The following is a 23,971-nucleotide window of genomic DNA, read 5'->3' as shown; positions in this document are numbered from 1 at the left end:
AAAAAATGTTAAAAACGAAAATTCTTAACCTAAATTATGATAAGACAAAACATAAGGCTGCAAATTAACAACATAAGGCTGCAAATTAACAACTGATTTTTGACAATGTCTTCTTTTAAATTCTGCATTTTAAATTCAGCAAAAAATGAGAACTTCACTTATTATATTGACGGAATTGTTTAATTTATCTATTGAACTTAAGAAAAAAGCATTAAAATACGTTTCAAAACACCTCTTCTTCGTTTTTTGATTTTAACCCTTAGGACCGTCAGTTATTTTCCAATTCAGTTTAATTTTACAATTTTAAGCTTACACTTTTATTTCAATTTAGGCTCGTTACTACCAAATCAATGGCACTAATAGAAAGTTATCAGTGTGGGTTGCATCGCAGACTTTTATCATTTTTAATTTTTCAAGTGATCTGATATATATTTTACATGAATTTTCTTTCCTCCTTAACAAATATTATAAATATTGTTAAATGAGTTCTAAGTATTCCGCTAGTTATAATTTTTCTTAAAATTTTCTAAAACTCTGTATGGGTCCTATGGCCTTCAAAACATGGGATGCGCAGCGAAGAGGGGCATTGGTGTGGAAGTTAATTTGCAAACGTAGGCAATTGGAGCAGTCTTTTAAAAATACGTACAATTTGAAAAACGGATTAATTTTTTAGCTTGACAAATTTATTTAAAAATTTAACCAGATTTAAGAGAACTCCACAACGAAAATCTCATGGGCATTGCTTTTTTCTATACAATAGTAAGATTGCTTCAAAAAAGCTATTATTTTAATTTTTGAAAGCTACATATATATATCAAAAATATTAGTCAGAGTGACGAACAAAAATTATCGTAAACAATTTGTACAATTTTGTAGAAGTTCATTATGGCTTTTTACATATTTTTTTGTATATTTTTCTTAGCAATATTTGCACCAAAACTTACAAATTATTGATGTAAAAGTTGAATGTTCACCAAAAAGAGTAAAGCAATTAATTTTTGTAAGTCAAATCATAACCAACACATTGATACGTTTTTCTTTTTATTTCACTTTATAGCTTTGGCGTTTTGGAAAGACCGAACAGCGGTTAAGAAAATTTAATTTTTAAAGAAACTGTCTCATTTTTGCCTAAAAAGTTAAACAGAAATAAAGAAATTATTTAAGATTGAAATTGAAACGAAATTCCATTTTATATTTTACCATTTCGGGCACACATTTTTCTACTCAATGAAAAAAAAAATTAAAGTTCTGCCTCATCCACAAACATTATTCTACCAATGAAATCAGTAACAATTTAAAGTTTTTAATTTTTGTTCGTCATTTTACAGAAATAAAAAATACATAACTGTTATTATTCCAAAAGGTGTGGTTTTCAATTTTGCAATATTTTTTTCGAAATTGTTCTTTTTGACAGCTGTTACTTGATTTATGCTCAATTTAAATTGCCATTTCATAATCATCCGTAATCGTCCGTATTTCTACAAAATTGAAGCAGCCATAATATTGCAATCAATGGAGAACGCTATTAAGTCATAATTACCACGTTTTCGTGTCTAAATTGGTGTTATGTTATTGGGGACGACCTTAAGTTCAAATAAAACGACCCTATGTGACATGCAGCAAACGAAATGAGCAATATATTGAAGGAAACTCGCGTAGTGGGCTTGTGGATTGTGTAGTCTTTAAACTTTCTAGAGAATTAAAAATCGCTTGAGTATTTGCATTTGCGGTGAGGTTCCGCTTTATCTAATGTATTATAGCTTAACCCTTTTAACATTTATACTTTCGATATATCCTGTATGACAAGTTTTGCATTCGTAAACAAATTCGAATTCGAGATCTTAATCAAACATTACATTACGATGGTAGAGAAGTCGAAAAAAGTGAGTAACCAAATTTTGTCGGTTTGTCTGTATATCTTTCCTGTTTTTTTTTTAAAACTAAAAATAACAGCTGTCCCAATACAAATTTGTACGGTCAAAAATCGATAATTCGAATTTTTCCAAAAACAAATCGATAGATTTATTTTTAATTCTTGCTGAAATTTGTGTTCTTAGTTTGGCTTCTTTCAAAATAAAAAAATATTTTTGCACCTCAGAGAGAACCGTTATTTTGTGTTTAAGTTTTCTCAAGAACTAAACTATTTTTTTCTACCAAAAATGTCCTTTTTTTACTTTTTTAATTTAAAAACAAATAATATTATTTTTTTCGAAATTTGATATCTTGAAAATGGGTCATCACGTCTAATAATAAGTTAAAAACTATATACCAAGCAAATTTTTAAACTAAAATTCAAAAACGATTTTCAAATACAAATTTAAAAAAATCAAGGTTTTCTTGAAAAATCAAATGGCATTTACATTTTTGAAAACAAACTTTTTTGCAGGCATATTTTAATAATTCTTAAAATACAGGAAATAGTTTTAAAGTTCTTTTTGAATACATGCAGCCTGTTCATGCAAACCAGTCGTGTATTTTATTTCATTTTTGTTTGTTAACGTTATTTGTGTTATGTTGTGCTCTAGTGTTATTTTGGATTCGATTTTTTGTCTTCAATATGAAAAGATATTTTCAAGTTCTCCAAAAACAAAGATAAAAGGTTTGTTGGTGTACTGAAATTGTATTACGATTACAATAACTATTTCTGGTAGAACTCGTCCTTTGCAATCAAAATATCCTAAAGTTACATTTACATATTGAATTACATGATATGAAGGCTTAAATAATTCTATTTTTTTTATTTTTTTCATTGAAATAATGTAATTTAAAAATATGTGAAATAATATGAAAAAGTTAATATTTGAAATCTATTTCCATTTTTCTCAATCTAATTCACTTTTTTCCTAAAATCTACTTCCACTTTTTTTTGAGAAGTGATAACGCTGCCCGAAATCGTTTTTAGAACGTAATGACAAGCCCTCATCTTTATACGTAGTCGTGCCATAAATTCAGTTACAAAACTTCAAGACCTTGTGGCTCAAAACACTCATTTGAAATACAATGGTTATATTATTTTTTTTAATATTTACATTAGTAAAACAATGAATAATAGTAAATTTGGTTTCAGTTTCGATAATGCTACTATGGAGTGTGGCGCTAAAGAAAATATAATCGCAATAATTGCCTAACATATTATGTATGTACAAATGTAAGGAATTAGTTCTGGTGAAATTTTCTCATTTTAAAAACCACTGGGAAAAGCAATATTGTTGTTAAATCGGGTTCTGCTCCAGCTTCCCATATGACCAGGACAAGAATTAGTTGTCTGCGCGTTGTCCATACTTGCACGATTACGAAAGCAGTACCAAAGCGAATACAGTGAATGCACCTTCGGAAGAGAAATGTCCAGAGAATTTGATATACGAGTATTTACCACGTTTTATATATCATTTCTTAACTCCTCGTCTCCAAAAAATTATCGTGCAAAGATTGAAAGGGTTTTAATTCCTTTTTTCCAATGAAATTATTTTTAACTTTGTATAAGTTTAAAACAAATAAAATGATACAATTTATGTGACATCATCATATCAAACTAAAACTATCGGTTTAAGGGTCAAACATAACCATCACCACTGATCTGTAATGATTGGATTATAAGTCTCACTCCAAAGTGGTACATAACGCAAGTTTTGGGAACATATGTGAAACGGTTGATAAGTTGTACTATAGAAAAGTTTGGTGAAGGTTTAGTGAACTGTTTAACAAATGCCCTTTGCAATGTAGGTAGATGAATTATTTAACAAGAGACTGGTGAGACAAACAAAGCCAAAACGACACAATATAGTAGGTTTAAAAGAAGCTTAAAATTGGCTCTTGGGAAGTGCATATTTTAATCCTTAAGTTAATTTTTTTTTGTGGTCAGATTTGGAGAATTTTCTTGAAAGACTTATGGGAATTTAAAAAAAACTTAAGATATTATAGTTAACGGAAGCAGTGTCAAAAATACCAAAAGAAACAGAGGATGCCACTATAGAATGATGGCCACAATGTTTAAGTGCTGGCATTACAGTTGAAGTTGATCAATTTGAGTACTTAAAACTATTCTTTTAATTAACCTAATTGTATGACGAAATAAATAAAACGATAAACAAAATACGAAAATATTATATGCATATGTATGTAATTATTATCTTATGGTGTTAAATGCTTGTAACGGAACTTATGGCACGACTACGTAATAAAGCTAAATTCATGGATATAATATTATTTCTTTTTAAAAAGAACCATACGTCCGTTAATAATTTTGAACTTATTTCAATAAATGTAATAGTCAAATTGGATAAACAACAAAGGGTAATGTGGGGAAAACAATGGTCAGGTTCAGACAAAATAAGGGGTTTCATTTGCAGTCAACTTCATTCTTTGAACTTTAATTTTGACCAAGGGAACTAGTTAGTTTTTCAACTGTCATAATCTTCAAACTTGGAACTTTACTTCACTAACCTCAACCTTCAGTTCATTGTACAAACACTCCTCAGACAAGCTACAAATCCATCAGGATTTGCATTTTGTATTGTAGAGAAATATTACTTATTTCTCTTCCAATTTGACAAGGAACCCTTTACACAAAAGATTGAATGAAATTGTGCAGAAAATAAATAATTCATGTACCTAGTAATAAAGTTAAGCTTTCAGTTAAATTAAAAAACATCATCAATTGTCTTTGTGACATAAGTAAGTTTACTTGAGTTTCCATTAGAGTTGCCTAGGCACATCAGACCATCGTATCGTATCTGCAAAATTCTCATGTCGAAAAAACCCAGTTAAAGAAAAACCTCCTATGACCAATATGAGAAAGCCAACTGGGACGGTCTCAATGAATTCTTCAGGAACTTTAACTGGTCACTATGCTTCCTAGATAGTGACGTGGATTCCAGCGCAGATATGGTGACAAATTTAATTCTTTGTGGAATGAGAAATTTTATCCCGAATAGGGTGAAATCTATCAAACCCAAAGAGAACTCATGGTTTGATTTGAGCTGTAAAGAGGTTATTAGGATCAGAGATGTAAGTTTCCGTTGTTATAAAGCCAACCCGACTGAGGAAAACCGGAATAAGTTTAAACAAGCTAGAAAGACCTGTAATGGTCATATTCGACGAACCAAATTTTTGCATGATCAGAAATTAAGGCAAAAAATACTACAATGTGCCAAAGGTAGTAAAAATGTCTGGTCATTTGTAAAAAACGTACGAAACACCACGTCATCCTCGGTTCCAACGCTCGTCCACAATGACACTCCCTATGTAAGCTCGATTCATAAAGCCAATTTGCTTGCAGCACATTTTGCTGTTAATTCGACGCTACCGGATAGTGTCATGAGTCCTCCTGTTCTTGAGAGCGTAAATGATTCTATGGGACGAATCTTCTTTCGCACTTGTGCAGTCGAAAGAGTACTGAAAGACCTTTACATAGACAAATCCGCTGGCCCGGATAGTATTCCCCCTATTGTTCTGAAGAGGTGTTCTTCAACGCTTTCAAAACCACTGCGTAAGCTTTTCCATCTGTCCTATTCTACAGGTCTCTTCCCGAGTGGATGGAAAACTGCATTTGTCCAGCCTGTCCCTAAAAAAGGCGAATCCTCCTCTCCCTCAAACTATCGTCCAATTCCAGGGCTCCGTTTTGTCTCCGACTCTCTTCCTTATATTCATAAACGATCTCTTGTCTGTCACTTCTAATCCATTAAACTGTTTCGCCGACGACAGTACCCTCAGCTTTTCATATTTGTTTCTAGATTCACATCCTTGTCCTTAAAATGTGAAATTTTAACGGCAGCGTATGATAAGCTCATTAAATTCTGATCTTGACAGCATTGTCCAATGGGGAATCAAAAACCGTGTAGAATTTAATGCTTCCAAAACTCAATGCTGTCTCCTGTCGTTAAAGCGTAACCCACCCCCGATGCCGCTATCCATGAGCGGCACTTGCATCCAGGAAACTAATCAACTTTCAGTACTTGGTATGAATATCACAGATCACCTCTTATGGAATGATCACATATTCGATATCGCCAAAAATGCTGCCAGATGCTTAGGATTTCTCCGAAGATGCAAGAAATTTTTCACCCCTTCTGATCTGGCTATAATCTACAAAGCTTTTATCCGTCCAAAGCTTGAATATAATTCGCATATCTGGGCAGGTGCCCCCAAAACAAATTTAAATCTCTTGGATAGAATTCAAAAAAGGGCTTTAAGAATGATAGGCGACAGAACTATAATCGAAACATTTACATCGCTAGAACACCGTCGCAATGTTTCATGCCTTTCGTTATTTTATAGATATTTTTACAAACAATGTTCTGTCGAATTAGCCAGTTGCATTCCACCCCTTACTCGCGCTTCTAGGAATGCTCATCAGTTTACACTTGAGCTCAATTTCGGGCGTACTGTTAAGTACAGAGATTCTTTCTTAAATCGCACATCGAGAATGTGGAATGCTTTGGCCAACTCTGTTTTTCCCTCCCATTTTGATGTTCAGAACTTTAAGACCAATGTGCACCGGTATCTCCTTTTAAATCCTTCCCTATTTTCCTAATGCTCGCACTGTGTTTAAATATAAACATATAAAGGGTACTAATAACACCTTGAGTGCTTTTGAATACAAAAAAAAAAAAAAAAATTGGAAGGCAATTTATTAGCAGCTGGCCAATCAGATACTAGAAACTTGCCTTACTTTCAAGTCCCTTGTGTTGTCTATACAATGTTTCCCCAAAAACATCGTTATTGTCTTATCTAAAATGTCTTCTTCTTTTTAAGATCAAACCAATAATTTCGTCACTTAAAAATGAAACAAATATTTATCATTATTATTAACATCAGTGTAATCTTTTTATTTTCTTCAATAAAATCTAGTGTTATAATAAAAAATTAAGTCAAAATCTAGAAAATAGTTTTGCTTTCTAAAAAGTGAAGTAAATAATTAATTTTTATACAGTTAAATATCTAACAAGGCAATATTTATTTTTCTCTATTTCTGTTTCTGTTTCTGGCCTTGTTTTCCTGGTTTTCCTTTGAATTGTTTATTTTTATTAAAATCTTTCTTATCCTTTTTCAATTGTCCTATTTTCTTCGTTTCGAATTTCTTATTTTTATTAAGTTTAATTGGTTTACCCTCTAGAACTGGTAAATCATCGATATCAATCTTTTTCTTGCTCTGCACGATTTCTTTTAGTTTTTGTTGTTTCTGTTGATTTTGTTGTTTTGCAGGTGATCCGTTTTTGGGCTTTTCTGATTCATTTTTCTTTTCTTTTTTATGCTTGTTGGGTTTAGAGGTTTGGCCATTTTGAGGTTGCACTTTGTCATTTGTATTTGGGGATGGCTTTTTCTGAGGCGAGGGCTTATTTTGGGGCACACTGGGTGATGGCGTTGATTTACTCACGTTTTTATCTGACTTATTATTTTTATGTTGATTCTTGTTATTCTTTTGGACAGCAGTTCCGTTTTGTGGAGATTGGTTTGGCTGTTCTTGCTGCTTCTGTTTCTGTTGTTGTTGTTTTGGGTTCTTGTTTTGATTTTGGTTTTTGTTCTGATTCTTATTTTGATTTTGGTTTTTATTCTGATTCTGGTTTTTATTTTGATTCTGTTGTTGTTGCAGATTCTTGTTGGGTTTCTGGTTTGGTTGTTGGTTCTTGTTCTTGTTTAGCTTTCCTTGTAACGCCGGTGTTTCATTTGTAGCCAAAGACTCCCCAGTATTGTTTTGTTTTGCTGGATGATTTTTGCCCTTCTTTCCCTGCAGAAGTGCTTCTTTTGATTTTACCTGATTGTCAAAATTCTTCTGGTTTTTGTTCTTCTTTCCTTGATGGGGTGCTGCACCATTACCTACTTTACTTTCACCCTTCTTTTCTTGGTTTTGTTGTCCGTTTTTCTTTTCATCTCCTTTTGACTTCTCTTCCTCAGCTTTTTTGACTTTCTCCACTTTGACCGGTTTCTCAAACACATTCGCCACATATTTCTTTGAACTCTCCTTCAACTTTTTCTTCTTGAGTTGTATTTCAGCTTCAGACAAATTGGGATGCCCAGCACGTTTTCCAAGTTTCTTCAAGGGTTTTGGCTCCTCATCCTCTGCATCTTCACCCTCTGGCTTTTCATCTACAATTTCCTTAGACAGTTCTTTTTCATCCTCCTCCTGCTCTTCCTTACTTATCGGAATTTGATTGGAGAACTTCTTCAATTTCGCCACATAGAATCCATCCATGTTATGGGTGTGAGGGTAGTAGCGTCTAGTCAAATTCATGCTCGGATGGAATCTGAACTGTCTGTAGTTCACAAAGCCTTCAGTTCCGAAATCTAATCCAGTTGGAACGAGTTTTACGTTACGTTTCTTCAGAGCGTAATCAATGACCCATTCGTTCTCCTCAGGAAGAATCGAACATGTCGAATAGACAATGTACCCTCCAGTGGTTGATTTGGCATCGACACAATCGATAGCAGTAAGCAGGAGCTTCCTTTGCAAATTGTAACACCTCTGAACATCGGTTTCGGACTTTGATGTCTTTACACTGGGATCCTTTGACACCACTCCCGTTCCGGTACAAGGAGCATCCAATAAAATTCTGTCGAATCCAGTCATAATTTTAGGAAACTTGCAACCATCTTCGCAACTGACTACGGCATTTATCACTCCTAAACGATGGAAATTAGCGACGACGGCCTTGATTCGGTCGCGGTTGGCATCGTTGGCAAAGAGAACTCCTGTATTCTTCATGATGGCCGCAATATGCGATCCCTTGCCGCCTGGAGCGGAACACATATCCAAAATTCTTTCGTTTTCTTGAGGAGCTAAGGCCATGACTGGCAGCATACTTGATGCACCCTGAATCATATAGTGACCGGCTAAGTATTCTGGAGTTGCTCCTAGAGGCACCTGAGAACTGTACACTACCAAACCGACCTTCGTCCATTTACCAAGAGGATCCAAATTTACTCCACGGTTGATGAGAGCAGCAGCAAGATCACGACGCCTGGTTTTAAGACTGTTCGTTCGGATAGTGAGAGGACGAGCGACCTGAAATAGAAATAAATATGTATCAGAAACTGGAAGTAACCAAATTGTGTGGAGAAGAACTCTTTCATTAAGCTAAGAATAAATTCCGAACAATTTGAATTCTAAAAACTTACCTCAGATGTCTCCAAATACTCCATAAGTTCATTGAGGGGAAACATGTCCATAAGCTTGTTCATTAAGAACTCGTTGTAGCTGTAGTACATGCACAGATCTTTCTTAAGAATTTCTATGTACTCTGGACGGCTTCTGCCCTCTTGGCGGTATTTTTTAAAGTCAGAGAGAACCAAGGTGATGTCCTTTATTCTCTGTTGGATATCTTGAAGGGTTATTTCTTTCTCCTCGTCGTCTTCTTCGGGGAATCGGAAGATTTCCTGATTATCGACAGACATTTGCATTTCAGCCTGAGCTTCCTTGGCTTCCTTTTCCTTCTTCTTCTTCAGCTTCTTGTTGGCTTTTTCAATTGGAAGTTTGTCATCGTCATCACTATTATCATCGTCGTCGTCTTCATCTTCGTCATCGTCCTCATCATCTTCCTTGTCAGAGACATCAAAATCATCATCAGAGTTTGCTTCATCCTCGGATAAGTCATCTAGTTTGCCAACTTTTAGTTTATCCATCGATTCATCTTCGGATTCTTCTTCTTCTTCAACATCATCATCTTCGTCTTCCTCTTCTTCGTCTCCAATTTCTTCTTCGCCACCACTTTCATCAATTTCCTCATCACCTTCATCGTCTTCCTCATCCTCATCTTCTTCCTCTTCAACGTCACTCTCTCCGTCGCTTCCCTGAGGAACAACTGATTTCTTCTGCGTCTTCTGCTTAGGCGTCAACCACGATTTGTTCTCGTCTGTAAAACCTTTGACTGGAGCTGCACCTTCTTCACCTGAACTCTCTTCCATTGATTCCTCTTGCTCCTCGGCCGAAGCGTTAACCTCTTCCTCACTTTCACTCTCATAATGTTGCTGCTTCTTGGGCTGAAGTTTCTTTTGCTGCTGCTTCTTCTTTTGCTCATCTTTTTTGGCAACTCGCTTTGCTAATCGCTGCTTTTGATGATGGGATAGCTTTTTATCAGTGTCCACCATCGGAGCTACAAGTAATATTTTCATTTATAAAATAATTCCAAAAACATTAAAAAAAAAAAACACACAAAATAAACTTACCGAAACTTGCTTTAGTGAATGTTGGTGGTTTTTGTTTTCTGGCTTTACGGCCAGGACCTTTCTTAGGTTTTTCAGAATATTGGGCTTTGCGTCCCATTTTTTATTTTTAAAATTATGGTTTTCTTTATTGAAAAAATCTGATATTTTTTAATCAAAAACGTGTGCCACACTTTTTTGATTTTTAAACTTGAACAGCACCAACAACACGTGGGACTGATGACAAATGGGGATGTCAAATTTGACAGATGGCCGGCAAAAGTGATGCCAAGAATTTTTAAAAGTTTTGAACGCATTCAGAGAATTTTGATGATTAATTCATGCAGATTCTGGTTTATGGTTCTTTTTACATTTTGAAACATAAATACTAACTAATTCTCGTTCCCTACTAGACATCAAAATTCGATTATTTTCAAAGACTCTATCATTTAAGTACAATTATCATACTATAGTACCCGTGGCATGATGGCTAGTGCGTTTGACTCTTATGCGAGAGGACTTGGTTTCGATCCCTGACTGTGCCACCTATAATTTTACTCACGGGTACTGCCTCTTGCGAGGAATTGACAAATGCTCCAAGAGTAATTCTTGTCATCAAAAAGTGCTTTCTCAAAATTATCCGTTCAGACTCGGCATATAAACTGTAGGTCCCCTCCATCGTTTCAATTACTCGCACACATGAATGGTTGAGAGTTGTAAGTCACTAGGCCCTGATTCTCTACGGACTGTTGCGCCACCTAATTTATTTTATTTATGTATCGTACTAAAATGTATCGGTACGTGACTATTTACCTCTACCAGCTTACCCCCACAGTTTACCTCTACCAGTTTACCTCCGCTGGTTTACCTCTAGACAGTTTACCACCGCTGGTTTACCTCCGGATGGTTTACCACCGCCGGTTTACCTCTGGACGGTATCGGAACGTGACTGTTTTCCTCTGCCAGTTTACCACCTCCGGTTTACCTCTGAACAGTTTACAACCGCCGGTTTACCTCTGGATGATTAACCACCAGATCAGGTTAAGTAGTTTGAAATGTGGCTTATTTTGTTATAGGGTGCTTCTTAAGTAGGTAGACCAATCATTCTGTTTTTGGCGTTTTATATTATAGTGCCACTCAGCCATTAGTGTTTTGCATTTCCTATGACCATTTTTATCCTTAAAATGATTGAATTCTGTTAAATATTCAAACAAAACAAAAAAACAAAAATTTACTGAAATATCAAATAGAATATTTTGCTTTGTATAATTGCATTGTGGATGTGTCATTATTAATTTATAAAGAATGAAAATAAAAAAAAAATGTAACTAAATGTCAAAAGTTTTCAATTAGAAGGTAGTTTTGAAAATAATAAACTACCTTAACTGCTCTGGAGGAAAACCGTCCGGTAAACTGGCAGAGGTAAAACGGTGGAGGTGAACTGTTCCGCTTCGAAAATGTGTTGCTTAACAAAATAAAGCCAAGCTAACAAGACGTAAAAAAATAACAATGTAACAAAATTTTAAAATAAAGAAGAAATGTAAAGCTTTTTTACACTTGAACAGTTAGGTCTTTTTCTTTTTAAAATCTTTATCCGATTTCTTTTGGTCTACATTTTTGAAGACGTCAGCATTTTTGATCTTCTCTCTAAATCCAATCAGTTTGATTTCATACTTCGAAGTGCAGATAAACGAAAATCCATCATAATTCTTGTGCTACCACCTTTACATTTCTGGCCCCCTGTAATCAACTAGATGAACTAAGGGTTTATAAAAAACACCACCATCTTTTTTCTAAACCAAAAACACTCTATATAAAGATATAAATCCCCGGTAGACATCTTGGTTTGCCTACAAGCTAAACCGGAAATCAGCCTCATAAACTTTTTCATAGTGTGCGTGTAATTTCTCCTCTTATTTATTAAATTTCCCCAAAAACCTCAGGAAGTGTGTCTATGTATGCGTGAAAACACGTCAATTTTTCTCGTTGAATTCGTCCACATTACAAATACAACAATGTAAACAAATGGGTTTTGGAGGGTGATACGTACGAAGGATTTATATCTTTACTAGAGTGTTTTTGTTCTAAACTTCACAAAACTATTTCCTTCCGCTTTATGAACCTCAACCAATTCTTTCTATTTTCCGATTAAGTTTCATTACGTGAGGTTGTGTCCTTCCAAGTTGAAAATAAAATTCTTAAATGGACTCAAACCTTAAATCAAATATCAATTGTGGTTAAAATAAACCAAACCTTCTCTCAAAAATTGATTCGCAATGTAAGTTTTCAAAATTATACATATTTTCGATTTGTTAAGTGGAAATAATTTGCACCTCGTGTGTTGTAGTTCTTTTTTATAATTGTTATAAAATTGTATGCCACTAAGCAGAGTATATATAACTACGGATTTAACGTATTTGTTAACCGTAGAACAAACGTTCTGCAATAAAAATGCGTGACTTGAACCATTTAGTGGTAATTTAAGCCCTAAAATGGGTGAATCTTCAAGCTACATCTTAATTCCTCATAACTTTGTTTGAATTGATAAATAATGTATTCCTATTTCCAGATGACCACTTAAAAGTCCTCCCCCGAGAAATGATGATGATCGAAGAGGAAATGGTGTGCGGCTGTTCCGAGAAAGTAAGTTCTATACAAATTTGAGGCCTATGGCTACTATAATATCATAATCATAAAAGACTTCTCGAGCATGAGTCGCTGGTTCAAAGAAAATTTACCCACTTTTGCTAGTGCTTTTACCTGCTCGTAGATTAAAGATTCCCGCCCAAGCATAACCCAAATTCATCTTCACATGTTTTGCGGTGCATATTTTTTTCGCGGAAATTACAACACATTCATATCCATTTCCATTCTTAAAAAATGAGTCAATCCATGAAATCAATAATTTATTGTCTTATTTTTTCTTTCAGTTTAAGTGAATGATGAACCTACTTCACTTTATGGTTGATTTCAATTTTCTGCAAAGGAAACGAAAAGGTAATAATTCTAAATAAATTAAAAATAAAATAAAATAAATAAATTGAAAACAAGACACTGATGAAACACAATTTCTGACACCTCATATGAATCAATGTGATTCCAAAGTTAATATAAAATCTGATGTTCTTCATTTTTAATTTAGAGATTGACTTAAAAATATTGCCATGGGTTTATGCTTTACTTAAAGAATTTTCTTTTATTTGTAGATAATCAACGTATTCGCTGAGACGATGTGCAAGGGGATAAGCTGATCCTCGTGAAGATGGAATAACAATTTAATATTTTGTTAAAATAAAATAAAATGAAAATTGTAATGAACTAAATTGTGTTTCTATTTTTTTTCTTGGGAAATACTTTATAATTGCGTCTTCAAGCCCGCAGGTAATCAACAGAAGAGTGGGCAAGAACCACTATTTGCGTCCGGAATTGGGCTCAAGGTTAAAATGGAGAATATAAGGAATATAGGAAGAACTTCATTGTAAAAGGCTCGTTGTCCAAATGGAAAGGAAATAAGAATTATTTCTTCACTATACAAAATGCAAATCATGATGGATACTCGCCATCGTGTACGGTTTCCGGAGATGTGTTTCAGCTCCCTCCAACTCTTGCCTAGTGGCGCTGATTCCGCCTTGACTATCCTGCGCCATTTGCTTCTCGGTCGTCCAGTTCTTCTTCCTTCTTGTGTGAGAGGATTCAACTGCATTGCTTGGCCTGCAATGCAGCGTATGTCCAATCCATTGCCACTTACGTTTTCGTATTATAGATTCTATAGGTTCCTTACCTTTGGCCAGAAAATCGTTGGGATGTTACGAAGTAACCTTCCAAGTGCTGCACCCATAAAAAAGCACGATTCGACATTTGTGCGAAACAATCGTCGCTCGGTTCTTAAGCTGATAGAGTTATTCCTCCAAATTTTTGACAGCATACCAAACGCCGCTTTTGCTTTGCCGATGCGGCAGATGATGTCATGTTCGGTTCCGCCTTCGATGGAAACGATGCTTCAAAGGTATTGAAAGCTCTCCATTTTCACCGGCTTTTTTTGAGAGGATGGTCGGCTTCCGAGACTTTAATTTTTGTTTTGCCGGAATTAAGTTTCAGCCCCACAACTTCTACTTCTCTCTTCACACTTGTTTTCATTTGATCGAGATCCATGATCCTATGAGAGAGTAAGCAAACATCGTCCGCGTAATCCAAGTGCTTTAAATAGGATGTCAAAATCCATTGGATCCCTCCGCTACCTGATAGAGCTGAGGGCAGTACATCGCTTATCACCAACAAAAACAATATTGGCCACAGAATACAGCCCTGCCTGACTCCGCTTCGGATTTCAAAATCATCTGACAACCTACTATCGTGAAGAACGTGACACTTGGATCCATCATATGCTGCTTTAATAATAGCAATTAATTTTTCTGGGATGCCTCTCCTCCGCAAAGCTAACTAGATATACTGCCTGCTATCAAAGGCCTTCTCGAAGTCGATGAACAGCAGGTGTAGTGGTGATCGATATTTAACGTACTGTTCAATAATGATCCGCAGGGTATTGATATGATCTATACAGGAGGATCCAGCGCGTAATCCTGCTTATTCGGCATCGAGTGTGGCCTCAAGGTGTTCTCTGATACGTTCCAGTATGACTTTTGCTACTATTTTGGCAATGGCAGGTAGAACGAAAATTCCTCTCCAGTTTTAGCACTTTGTAAGATCTCCTTTTTTGTGAGCTTAACGATAAATCCCTTCTTCCATTCATGGGGGAAGCATTCGGTGGTCCAGGCTTCTTTTATGAGCGGATGAAGCAGTTCATTTAATGACGTTGGCTCTGCTTTTAAAAGCTCTGCGGGAATTCCATCAACTCCCACCGCTATGTTGTTCTTAAGTTCACGGGCATATTCCATATCGGCGCCTCTTCTGTTTCGTACATTCAATTGCTCGCAAGAGGCAGTACCCGTGAATAAAACTTTTAGGTGGCACAGGCAGGGATCGAACACAAGACCTCTCGCATAACAGTCCAACGCACTAACTATCATGTACTACTTACTTGTATCATGCATATATTTATATTTCAATCCAAATACTATAACACACGATCAAAATAAGGGCAGAATAGTCATAGTTTTTGAAGCATGGATCTATGCCAATAACTATGAAACTGTACAGCACAAGAAAAACTCTTCTTTGTTATGAAAACTGCAATCCAGTTGAACTGTTTTTGTTTTAAACTTAAAACATTGAATTTATAGACCATCGACTCAGGAGAATTGATCTTACACCTATCGACTCTTTCTTGTGTCCTAACAAAAAAAATAAAATTCTTGAAAAAGGTTTTCTACACCGTACGAATTAAAATCACATTTTTAATAATTTTGAAGTGATCGCTCGTCTTGTTGAATATAATAAAAATAAAGTTAGAAAAAGAAAGTCACGAGAAATCTGGTAAGGAGTCAAAGCTCTTTAATTCCAAAGATCCAACCGATCTTTCTTTGTGAACATGATTTTGCTAATACTCGTACAAGTCAAAGATTTGGAGGGTCTTATTAAGAGAAACTTCTACCTCCTACCTAACAAAACTCACTTGAGGAATGGGAACAGGCTCGAAAGTCCTTTGTAGCAGAAAAATAAATAGCTCAAAATGTTAAAACCTCGGACGGATTAACGGAGTAACAGTGAATGTCGTACTCTCGGGTGGTAGCTTTAAAAAAAAGCTACCATTGATATAGAAATATGCCCTAAAATATTTACAGAAGAAAAAGTATCCATTTTCGACTGTTTTGCGTTATACGTTGTTCTTTTTTTGATGGGGTGCAGATGCATTTTCCTGGCACAATATACATAGCTTATATTTAACTTTATATTGTACATTCGTTCTAATCCACTCTCAAGTCTTACTTAGTCTCTTCTTGGAGCATAACGCTAAAAGCATTAAGGAAATTAAAAGTCACTTTTATTTGTGTGTATAAAAAAAAAACTTTATTGCACATAAACTTAAAAATCATTTTTCACTAAATTTGCTCTCTCTCGCAATGCAATTTCTTTATCCTGATTCGCAATCATCCGATCGCCTTTGGATTTCTTTCCTATACCCAATTTGGGTAATCCTCGATTGAGTCCCTCCAAAAGCACACAAGCCTTGCACGGTTGCTGAGATGACACAAATCCACAACGTTCACATGTCCCCCGTACAGGTTTCTTAACTGTGTCCTTAAATTCCAATTGTTCTCCGGAATAAATGATATCCATGATCACAGATGGTCGTATTTTTTCCAAGTCCTTAAGGAACGCCCTCGCATGACCTCGATATGCGTTTGGAGCGAATACACATTCGGTGGAGAAGTAAACTAGTTTTTTGTAGTGAGCATACATTACGATTTCTTTTTCATAGGCATATTTGAGAGGCTTGACACGAGGTATGGTATCCTCACCGCCTCCGGTTTTAATGTCAGTACACCTTCGTAGCCTGGCAGTGTCTCCCCTCAGAATATTCATCAACACAGTTTCTGCTATATCGTCTGCATTGTGTCCAGTTGCTATACAATCAACTTCAAGCAGTTTCGCTCCTCTGTCCAGAGCTTGGCGACGAAAAACCCCACAAAATGTACAATTATTTGAACGACCGATTTGCCCTACAATTCGATCCATTGTCCAACCATAGAGTTCTTCGTAGGAAAGAATTTTCAGAGGCATTTTGTAGTCATCTCGGTTTTGTTTGACTGTTTCCAGACTATCGTCCCGATAGCCAGTTATGCCTTCGTCAATAGAAAGGAGTACCAAATCGAGACCATAATCATACTTGTCGTTGAGGAGTTTAAGAACGTGGGCAAGGACAGTGGAGTCTTTGCCACCACTCGCAGCTACAGCTACTTTTTCTCCCTTCTTAAATAACGCACTGTCTTTGATTGTGTTGTGGATTTCAGCTTCGAAGGCAGCAAAGAAACATTCCTTGCAAAGGGCATCTCCAGTTTTTGGACGCTACAAGAGAAAATATTTGTTAAGTACTTAATTTACTCAATTGTGTTTTCATTATTTTTACCTTCATAGAAGCATTTTTGCCACAATTAGATTTGCAACTCACGGGCATTGTGGGTTTATTTTGTAAAAGAATATTTATAAAATATTTTATTTATAACATGCGATTTTTTATTAGCAGTGTTGTGTTTACTTGTCAACTTTTGACAAGATGATGAAATAGAGATAATGAAATGTCAAGAAAATGGCAGTGTTTAGTTTTTCGTGAATTTTGAATGAATGCTGTTGCATTCAGCACCACATAGTTTGAAAAAACAATAAATAATTCCTTCGTTTTTAACAAGGTAAACCTATTAATTTAATAAATATTAAAGATTGTGTTTGCAAAAAACGGTATTAATTGGCAGTAAATGGAGTACATAGTTTTTAATTACAAATTGGTTGCGGTAACATTGAAGTGCCAAAAAGTTATTGTATTTTATAGCAAGTAAAAAAGAGTTACAACTCACTGGTGTGTTCACCCTCACTATCGGGTTTAACATATATGTATATCTGCCACCATCTTGAATGCCTGAAACGAATTATCAAAATTTGTATGGGAATTTCTGTCTGTCAAAAAATTAAATAAAACATAACTATTCTTACATCTCTGCAACTATTTCTCAGGAGAGTTTATGCAAACATCATGCACCACCAATAAATCATCATAAAACATCATGACTGTTAAAGTTTGAATTGCTGTGAAGTGAAGTTGTTTTTATGGTGGACTGACACTTTCAAGTGTACTAAAAAATACAAAATATTAATATCACATAAGTTAGATAGAGATAGTATGTCAAAAATGAAAAGGTTTTTGGATATGCATATGATGGGAAATACCATAATGCATATAAGACATACCCATTCGCGCATTCTATGGCCACCTAACCGCTATTCAGTTGAAAAACAAATTTTGCAGCTAAATAAACTAAACCCACATAGCAGAATTCCATATAAGCTACAAAAAGCTCAACAACTTTTATTTATTTTTTTTTTTACAAAATTAATAAAAAAATAAAAATATAAATATGTTAGTTGTACAAATCGAAAATACGCGTAACACAATATTTGAATAATCGACCTTTAAATGACCTCCAACTTCTGTTGTTAACTTTGCAGACATAAGTTGATATTTAAATGACTTAACTGCTGACACCATTTCCGGGCAATTCCAATTCTGGTCAGACAGCAATTGTAGTCCATTAAATAGTTTTTCAACCTTTAAAATAAGAAAAAAACTATTCATATTATTGAAATAGTAAGTTAGGCGCAAGAATCACTTTAAGAGAGAAATCCGCTGCAACATGACTTATGTGGACATTTATATAAACATACGGGACTACACAAATTGCGGATTCTATCAATAAAAAAATAATTAATGGGGTTATTTAGTATAACAAAACATTTTAATATAAACTTTATATACTTTATACTCTTACCGAATGCATATGAAAAATTTCTTGCAATTAATCTTACGCCCAAAAAGTACATAGAAGTTGTAAGTCCGCACAAGCTTAGGATTACATAAAATACGAAAAAGATCTCGAATCTTTTATTCACGAGGCCATGAAGATACCACACCATGTTAAATAAACTCTTCATTTGTAGAAGTCTCTCAACTGCTGTATTCCAAGAAAATTTGTATGTATTAAGATGTTCAATTTCTTGAGCCATTAAGTTAAGTTTGTCACTTAGAAATCGGATGTAGTATATAAACATAAGTATTCCCCATCGAAAGATAATTCCAGACAAGTGATTACAGATGATACCCAATGCCCAATTAGGTTGCGTTCGATAAGTAGCCAGCATAGTCGCGATATACAAAATCGACGGTATGAATGATATCAGGAGAAAATCCCTTTGAAAAACCTTTTGAAGAGAGCTTGAATCGGGGTCCAATTTAATATTGATTTCGTTGATTTGATTCCAAATTTTTACATCCCATTTCTTTTTTATCAATGATTCCGAAACCATTAAAATATGTATTAAAATTGGACCTATTATTGCAGCACAATCCAAAACCATTAGGACGGGTTGACCAACGAAGGCGAATATTTGTTTATGTAGAATGAGTTCCATTGTGATTTCCGTTAGAATAATCACTACATTAATGGTGATTATCAAAACAGATTTGCCTATTTCAACTCCAAATGGTGAAATTGATAGACACAACGAGAGCAGATTGAATAGAAAAGAATTTGGTAAAACTGCTGTCATCGTTGATTAAAATTCAACTAAATAAAAATCTCATAGAACTTAAAAATATGTGGCTACGATTAGGCAGTTAGTTTGATTAATTATTGACACATAATTAATTATATTCAACCCTAAAAGGGAAGGGAAAAAGGAGATTCAATCTTTTTTAATGACAAATGGTTAGAATATTGTCATAAGAAAATATTATTTCCAAAGCAGAAAATAAAACTTCATCAAAAATTGTCATTTATATTTTAAAATACATATTTATTCATTTTTATTGGAGAGGGCATATTTTTTTTTAAATAATATTAAACAAAAATAAAACAATACATTTTTTCAATTGCACTTCAATTGTTTTCATACAGATTGTATAATTTAAAATGATCAATTTCGTCGAAAGAACATTTTTTAATCATTTTATCGAAGCGCATTCTATTATTATGTTCAATCTATTTTACATTTTAAGCATTTAAGGAATTGCTGGCAAAAGCAATTTTTTAATTTTTGTTTTATTCAGAAAATACTCGTTATGATCTATGATTAGTTATTTTAAGATACGCAAGGTATAACTTTGCCTTAATGCGAATTGCAAACAATTTGGTTTTGCTAGACTCATTAAAGTTAAAAGAAAAACATAAAAGTAAAGAACTTCTCTTAGATTGGCTTATATAGGAGAGTCGTAACGTATTTCTTTCGATAGCGATGTGTAGCACTAAGTACCATGACACCGTCTTTTATGGAGAGAGCGTACAGGTGATTTAACATCACATGATTTGGTTCAGGAAGCAAAGTTGGCTCGCACTATGATTTAAATAAAAAATATATATATATTAAAATGTACGTTTTAAATTTATATTCACTCACAGATACTGGAGTATCCTTGTTTAGAATAACTTGGAGTAGATGTGGCGGCAAAACTGGCGGTCCGGATACTTTTTCCCATGGCTTTGCCTGGGGCACCTCTTGAGAGTATTCTCTTTCGGCATAATTTATGACGTTTTCGCTATCCTTAGCGAGAGCTTGGAAAACTTCAAAGTCCGATTGGCGAACGGAAACTAGATTGTTCTTTATTCCACTGGGATCATCAATGCTTTTCTATGATTTTAAAAAGAAAATTCTTTATGTGTTTTTTGTTTTTCAAACACTTAAAAAGTAGAAAGTAAACAAAAATATGTAATAAGTTTTTGAATGAGAAATACTATACAAAAAATGGGACGATGCGTAAAACATGCATAATTAAAAGATTGTAAATAATAATTTTAAAGATTTTTTTTCTTGTGTTAGTTGCCTCTTTTTAATAAAGCAACATTTTTAGAAATCAATACAAATCCAAAGATAGCTTAGATATCCTCTCTTTTGTTATTATTATTAACTTAGAGGAGACATCAAATAAATAAAACCAAAAGAACTCCGCTGACATCTCCTTTATTATTGATTTTCCCACAATTATGTTACACCAATGACTCACTTTCTATTCTACCGAAAAAAGAATACAAAATTCTTCTACTCAAACTCACCAATTTGGGATCATGTTTCCATTCGCCGTCCACACAAAACTTGTACTGATGATCACCCTCGGGCAGATCAATAATAGTCACAAAATTCCCATGACTCCTGACCATTGGCAATGTTTTCCAATTTGTAAAAGTACCACTGATGAGAACTTGCTTACCACCGCCATCCCAACGCAAAACAGTTGGCAGTGCTGGCTTATTGGGGTCGTCCTCAGCTTCAGCTAAACTGGCTGACATTGCCGTTGGAGTTGTTCCTTCTGACACGGTGCTAGAACGTTGCCTCGGAGCTGGCGTGGCAAATTCAGAGTCGTCGTGAATTGACGACGATACTGGCTTTGTATAGTATGGTTGTTCTTCGTCGTCCTGTGACGTTCCATGGAGTACTAGGCGCGTGTCTGGTTTCTTGTCAAAAACAAACGCCTGCCCACCCACACCACCGCCTATTGCGTTGTTGTTAGCAACGCCACCAGCACCACCCCCAAGGACACCACCGGAGTTGTCGCGAAATGGTGAACTTGGTGTAGTACTATCGGCAGACTTGTGGCGTTCTCGGGCAATGTTTGCACTCCCTGCGTTTCCCATGTTTTCAAATCGTTTGTTTTATTTTTGTTCTTGGATTTTTTGGCAACTATGGGATTTTATTCTAAATACAAAATAATCAAAGAAAAATAGTGCACTGCGTAACAGATGAGATTAGGGTAAAATAATTTCACTAGAGCTACGACTTTCGAGTGCAGAATATGGAAGATAACAGGCAATTTTATTTGTATAAATTCAAACCGAAATATTAAGGGAAGGAGGATTTTGAAAATTAAGTTAAATAAATAAAAAATAGAGTTGCAGAAAAGGCAATTTTTACTATATTTTTATCAGCACCTCTCTTTGTGTTCTTTTGATATTTTTTTTCCTGATTACATGAAAAACAAAGTTGACATTTAAAAAGGAAATGTCAAAATCATATGATTTCTTGATAGGGGAGAATGGAGTATGAAAGTGTCGGGTTAATGGTGGGCCTACAGGTGGTATCTTCTGGTTGTGGTATGGAAACTTGGGCAGAAACAAAATTATAACAGATTGAATGATAAGTCACACATTTTTTAAAACTCCGGTTTTTAGCTAAACCTATTGTTTAATAGTATATCTCCATTGACTTTTAATTTTATAGCTTTCCACTAAAGAAGTCGTTGGTATTTACTCGAGTGAATTTTCCAGTTAATCAATGAAAGATTAATCAAATTTTGTGTTTTTATAAAAAAAAACTTCGATAGTAAAGATTTTTCGGAAGATTTCTATAATAGTATTGTTGATGTTGACTTTCGGCCATGAGATGTTAATAAATCATCAGATATTTTTTGAATATCAGGTGTCTTAGAGTTTTATTATTATAGATATATCTTATCTCAAAAATGCTCAGCAAGAAAAACCTGTAAAATCTTAAAATTGGTTTAGTGAATATATACCTACGCTAAAAATGATGACAGAAAGATTTCTTTAAATTTGATTTTACAAGTTAACAATTTAATTTTTAAACACTTTCAAATTGTTTAAGGGGGTATTCTGGTCTGGAAATAAAAAAAATCGATTTCATAGTTTAACTATTTTAAAATAAGTCTACGAGAGGATTTTTCTAAATTCTAATTATTTTCGGAGAAATAAGTATTTTGCTGCGCAGCCATCCAAATGGGTTGGGCTGCAACTAATCAAACAAAAGACATAATGGGTAACTTTAAACGCGTTTTTCTCAGAACTGTCTTTTTGAATCTGATACCCACGATTTCTCAGGTTCTGCCGAACCGATTTACTTGAAATTTTAAGAGAATCTTCTTGTCTATGTCTGGAACTACGACCATCCCCAAATTTTAATTTTTACTATTTTTAACAAATCGAAGAATGTTCAAAAAAGTGGTAAATTTTTTTTTCTTTAGGCAGTCGCCATTTTGTAAAAAAATATGTTTGTAACTTTTCCGTAGTTCCAGACATTGTGACATTATTGTAGATTAATAATCTTTTTTAGTTTTTGATTTCAGATTTCTAGGAGAGTTAAAATCGTGGGTATGGTCACGCACCAAATTTTTGAGACGCACCACTCCATCAGCTGATAACTAACGGAATTTTGATTTTTTTTACTTTTTTATTTTTTTTTGTATGCTCTTAATGTGAATAAATAATGTTTAAAAAAATTGATGGTACAATTGTTGCTTGCTTTTTTCTACAGCACTTCAAAAATTACCTAAAATTCATGTCTCTGGACCAGAATACCCCCTTAAGGCTTTCTAATTAAATTCACTTCATTTTAATCAGACAATGTTATATCGAGCCTTTCTGCCATTTTATCGTAAACGAAATTTTCAATAAAAAAGAAAACTTAATTATTTAAATTTGCTAGTAACTCATAAAGCCTTATAAAATCTGTATTTTAAAGACAGAATTTTGACCACACAGAAGTTTCAAGTATAGATTTTTTACTTACAGAGTTTTGACAATCCAGTATTTTGTACAGACAGAATTTTGTTATACTGTATTCTGAATACAATATTTCAACCCCAAACCAATTATACAATTGTTGATGAAGACGTCGTTTTATTATTTTTTAATGCGAAACAATAATGAAACATTCAACAAAATCATATAAAAGCCGGTTTTCAGTTCTTTAAATTCATACCTACCAGGTATTTTTGATTAAAAAAAAACTGTGACTTATGATTGGTCTAAGGAAAGTCCTTTGGGTTTTTACTCAGTTAAAGGAATTTAAAATATCATATATACTTACTTGCATTTATATTAGTTATCTTTTTATTTTTTTAATAAAATATTTGTATGTACTAACATAATACTCAACAGTTACTTTGTTTGTTTTTTAAATTGTTTTTATTAAATATAATTTAATTAAAGTTTTTGTTTTAATAAAAATATGCAACAACAAATTTGTGGAATTCCTTTCTGAAAAGTAACAATTATTCTTGTAAAATGTTTTTTTTTTTAATGATATGTTCTAGGACGATTTAATTTTGCATTATTATTTTTTAATAAATTAAACCTAATGCACATAAATAAGAGCTCTTGATTACCTTTAATCCAGTCAACAGCATGTTTTTGGGTACAATTTCCAGAGTTTTATT

At 34.2% G+C, this 23,971-nt stretch overlaps 3 protein-coding genes and 1 long non-coding RNA gene across 4 annotated transcripts; 1 reads left to right on the top strand and 3 right to left on the bottom strand.

Moving 5' to 3' along the window:
• Positions 1-6,799: 6,799 nt before the first annotated feature.
• Positions 6,800-10,369, bottom strand: LOC129951397 (uncharacterized). The gene is made up of 3 exons (XM_056063521.1): positions 10,162-10,369; positions 9,115-10,088; positions 6,800-9,001 (listed from the first exon to the last, which is right to left on the bottom strand). Exons 1-3 carry the CDS (start codon positions 10,256-10,258, stop codon positions 6,965-6,967), a joined length of 3,108 nt encoding a protein of 1,035 aa, XP_055919496.1. The 5' UTR covers positions 10,259-10,369; the 3' UTR covers positions 6,800-6,964.
• Positions 10,370-12,259: 1,890 nt separating this feature from the next.
• On the top strand, positions 12,260-13,460 carry LOC129951532 (uncharacterized). Its single transcript, XR_008782197.1, has 4 exons — positions 12,260-12,415; positions 12,707-12,780; positions 13,068-13,134; positions 13,344-13,460. It is a non-coding gene; the product is annotated as an uncharacterized LOC129951532 (long non-coding RNA).
• A 2,601-nt stretch (positions 13,461-16,061) lies between these two features.
• Positions 16,062-17,306, bottom strand: LOC129949928 (cytoplasmic tRNA 2-thiolation protein 1). Its single transcript, XM_056061660.1, has 2 exons — positions 17,165-17,306; positions 16,062-17,103 (listed from the first exon to the last, which is right to left on the bottom strand). The coding sequence occupies exons 1-2, from the start codon at positions 17,210-17,212 to the stop codon at positions 16,120-16,122; spliced, it is 1,032 nt and encodes a 343-aa protein (XP_055917635.1). The 5' UTR covers positions 17,213-17,306; the 3' UTR covers positions 16,062-16,119.
• Positions 17,307-19,575: 2,269 nt separating this feature from the next.
• Positions 19,576-21,769, bottom strand: LOC129951832 (5'-AMP-activated protein kinase subunit beta-1). The gene is made up of 3 exons (XM_056064181.1): positions 20,856-21,769; positions 20,203-20,433; positions 19,576-20,139 (listed from the first exon to the last, which is right to left on the bottom strand). The coding sequence occupies exons 1-3, from the start codon at positions 21,432-21,434 to the stop codon at positions 19,993-19,995; spliced, it is 957 nt and encodes a 318-aa protein (XP_055920156.1). The 5' UTR covers positions 21,435-21,769; the 3' UTR covers positions 19,576-19,992.
• Positions 21,770-23,971: the final 2,202 nt, after the last annotated feature.

The sequence above is a fragment of the Eupeodes corollae genome, chromosome 3, assembly GCF_945859685.1.
Source record: "Eupeodes corollae chromosome 3, idEupCoro1.1, whole genome shotgun sequence".
NCBI lineage: Eukaryota > Metazoa > Arthropoda > Insecta > Diptera > Syrphidae > Eupeodes > Eupeodes corollae.
Note: the sequence above shows the minus strand (reverse complement) of the source record. Positions and strands in the feature narration are given on the sequence as shown.

Excerpts from the sequence above, each read along its gene's own strand:
- LOC129951397 (XM_056063521.1), bottom strand. The coding sequence starts at position 10,258 with ATGGGACGCAAAGCCCAATATTCTGAAAAACCTAAGAAAGGTCCTGGC. Across the intron at positions 10,089-10,161 it reads ATTCACTAAAGCAAGTTTCG|CTCCGATGGTGGACACTGAT; the intron begins GTAAGTTTATTT and ends TATTACTTGTAG. Across the intron at positions 9,002-9,114 it reads AGTATTTGGAGACATCTGAG|GTCGCTCGTCCTCTCACTAT; the intron begins GTAAGTTTTTAG and ends TTTCTATTTCAG.
- LOC129949928 (XM_056061660.1), bottom strand. The coding sequence starts at position 17,212 with ATGCCCGTGAGTTGCAAATCTAATTGTGGCAAAAATGCTTCTATGAAG. Across the intron at positions 17,104-17,164 it reads GCAAAAATGCTTCTATGAAG|CGTCCAAAAACTGGAGATGC; the intron begins GTAAAAATAATG and ends TTTCTCTTGTAG.
- LOC129951832 (XM_056064181.1), bottom strand. The coding sequence starts at position 21,434 with ATGGGAAACGCAGGGAGTGCAAACATTGCCCGAGAACGCCACAAGTCT. Across the intron at positions 20,434-20,855 it reads GGAAACATGATCCCAAATTG|AAAAGCATTGATGATCCCAG; the intron begins GTGAGTTTGAGT and ends TTAAAATCATAG. Across the intron at positions 20,140-20,202 it reads ACAAGGATACTCCAGTATCT|TGCGAGCCAACTTTGCTTCC; the intron begins GTGAGTGAATAT and ends TTTAAATCATAG.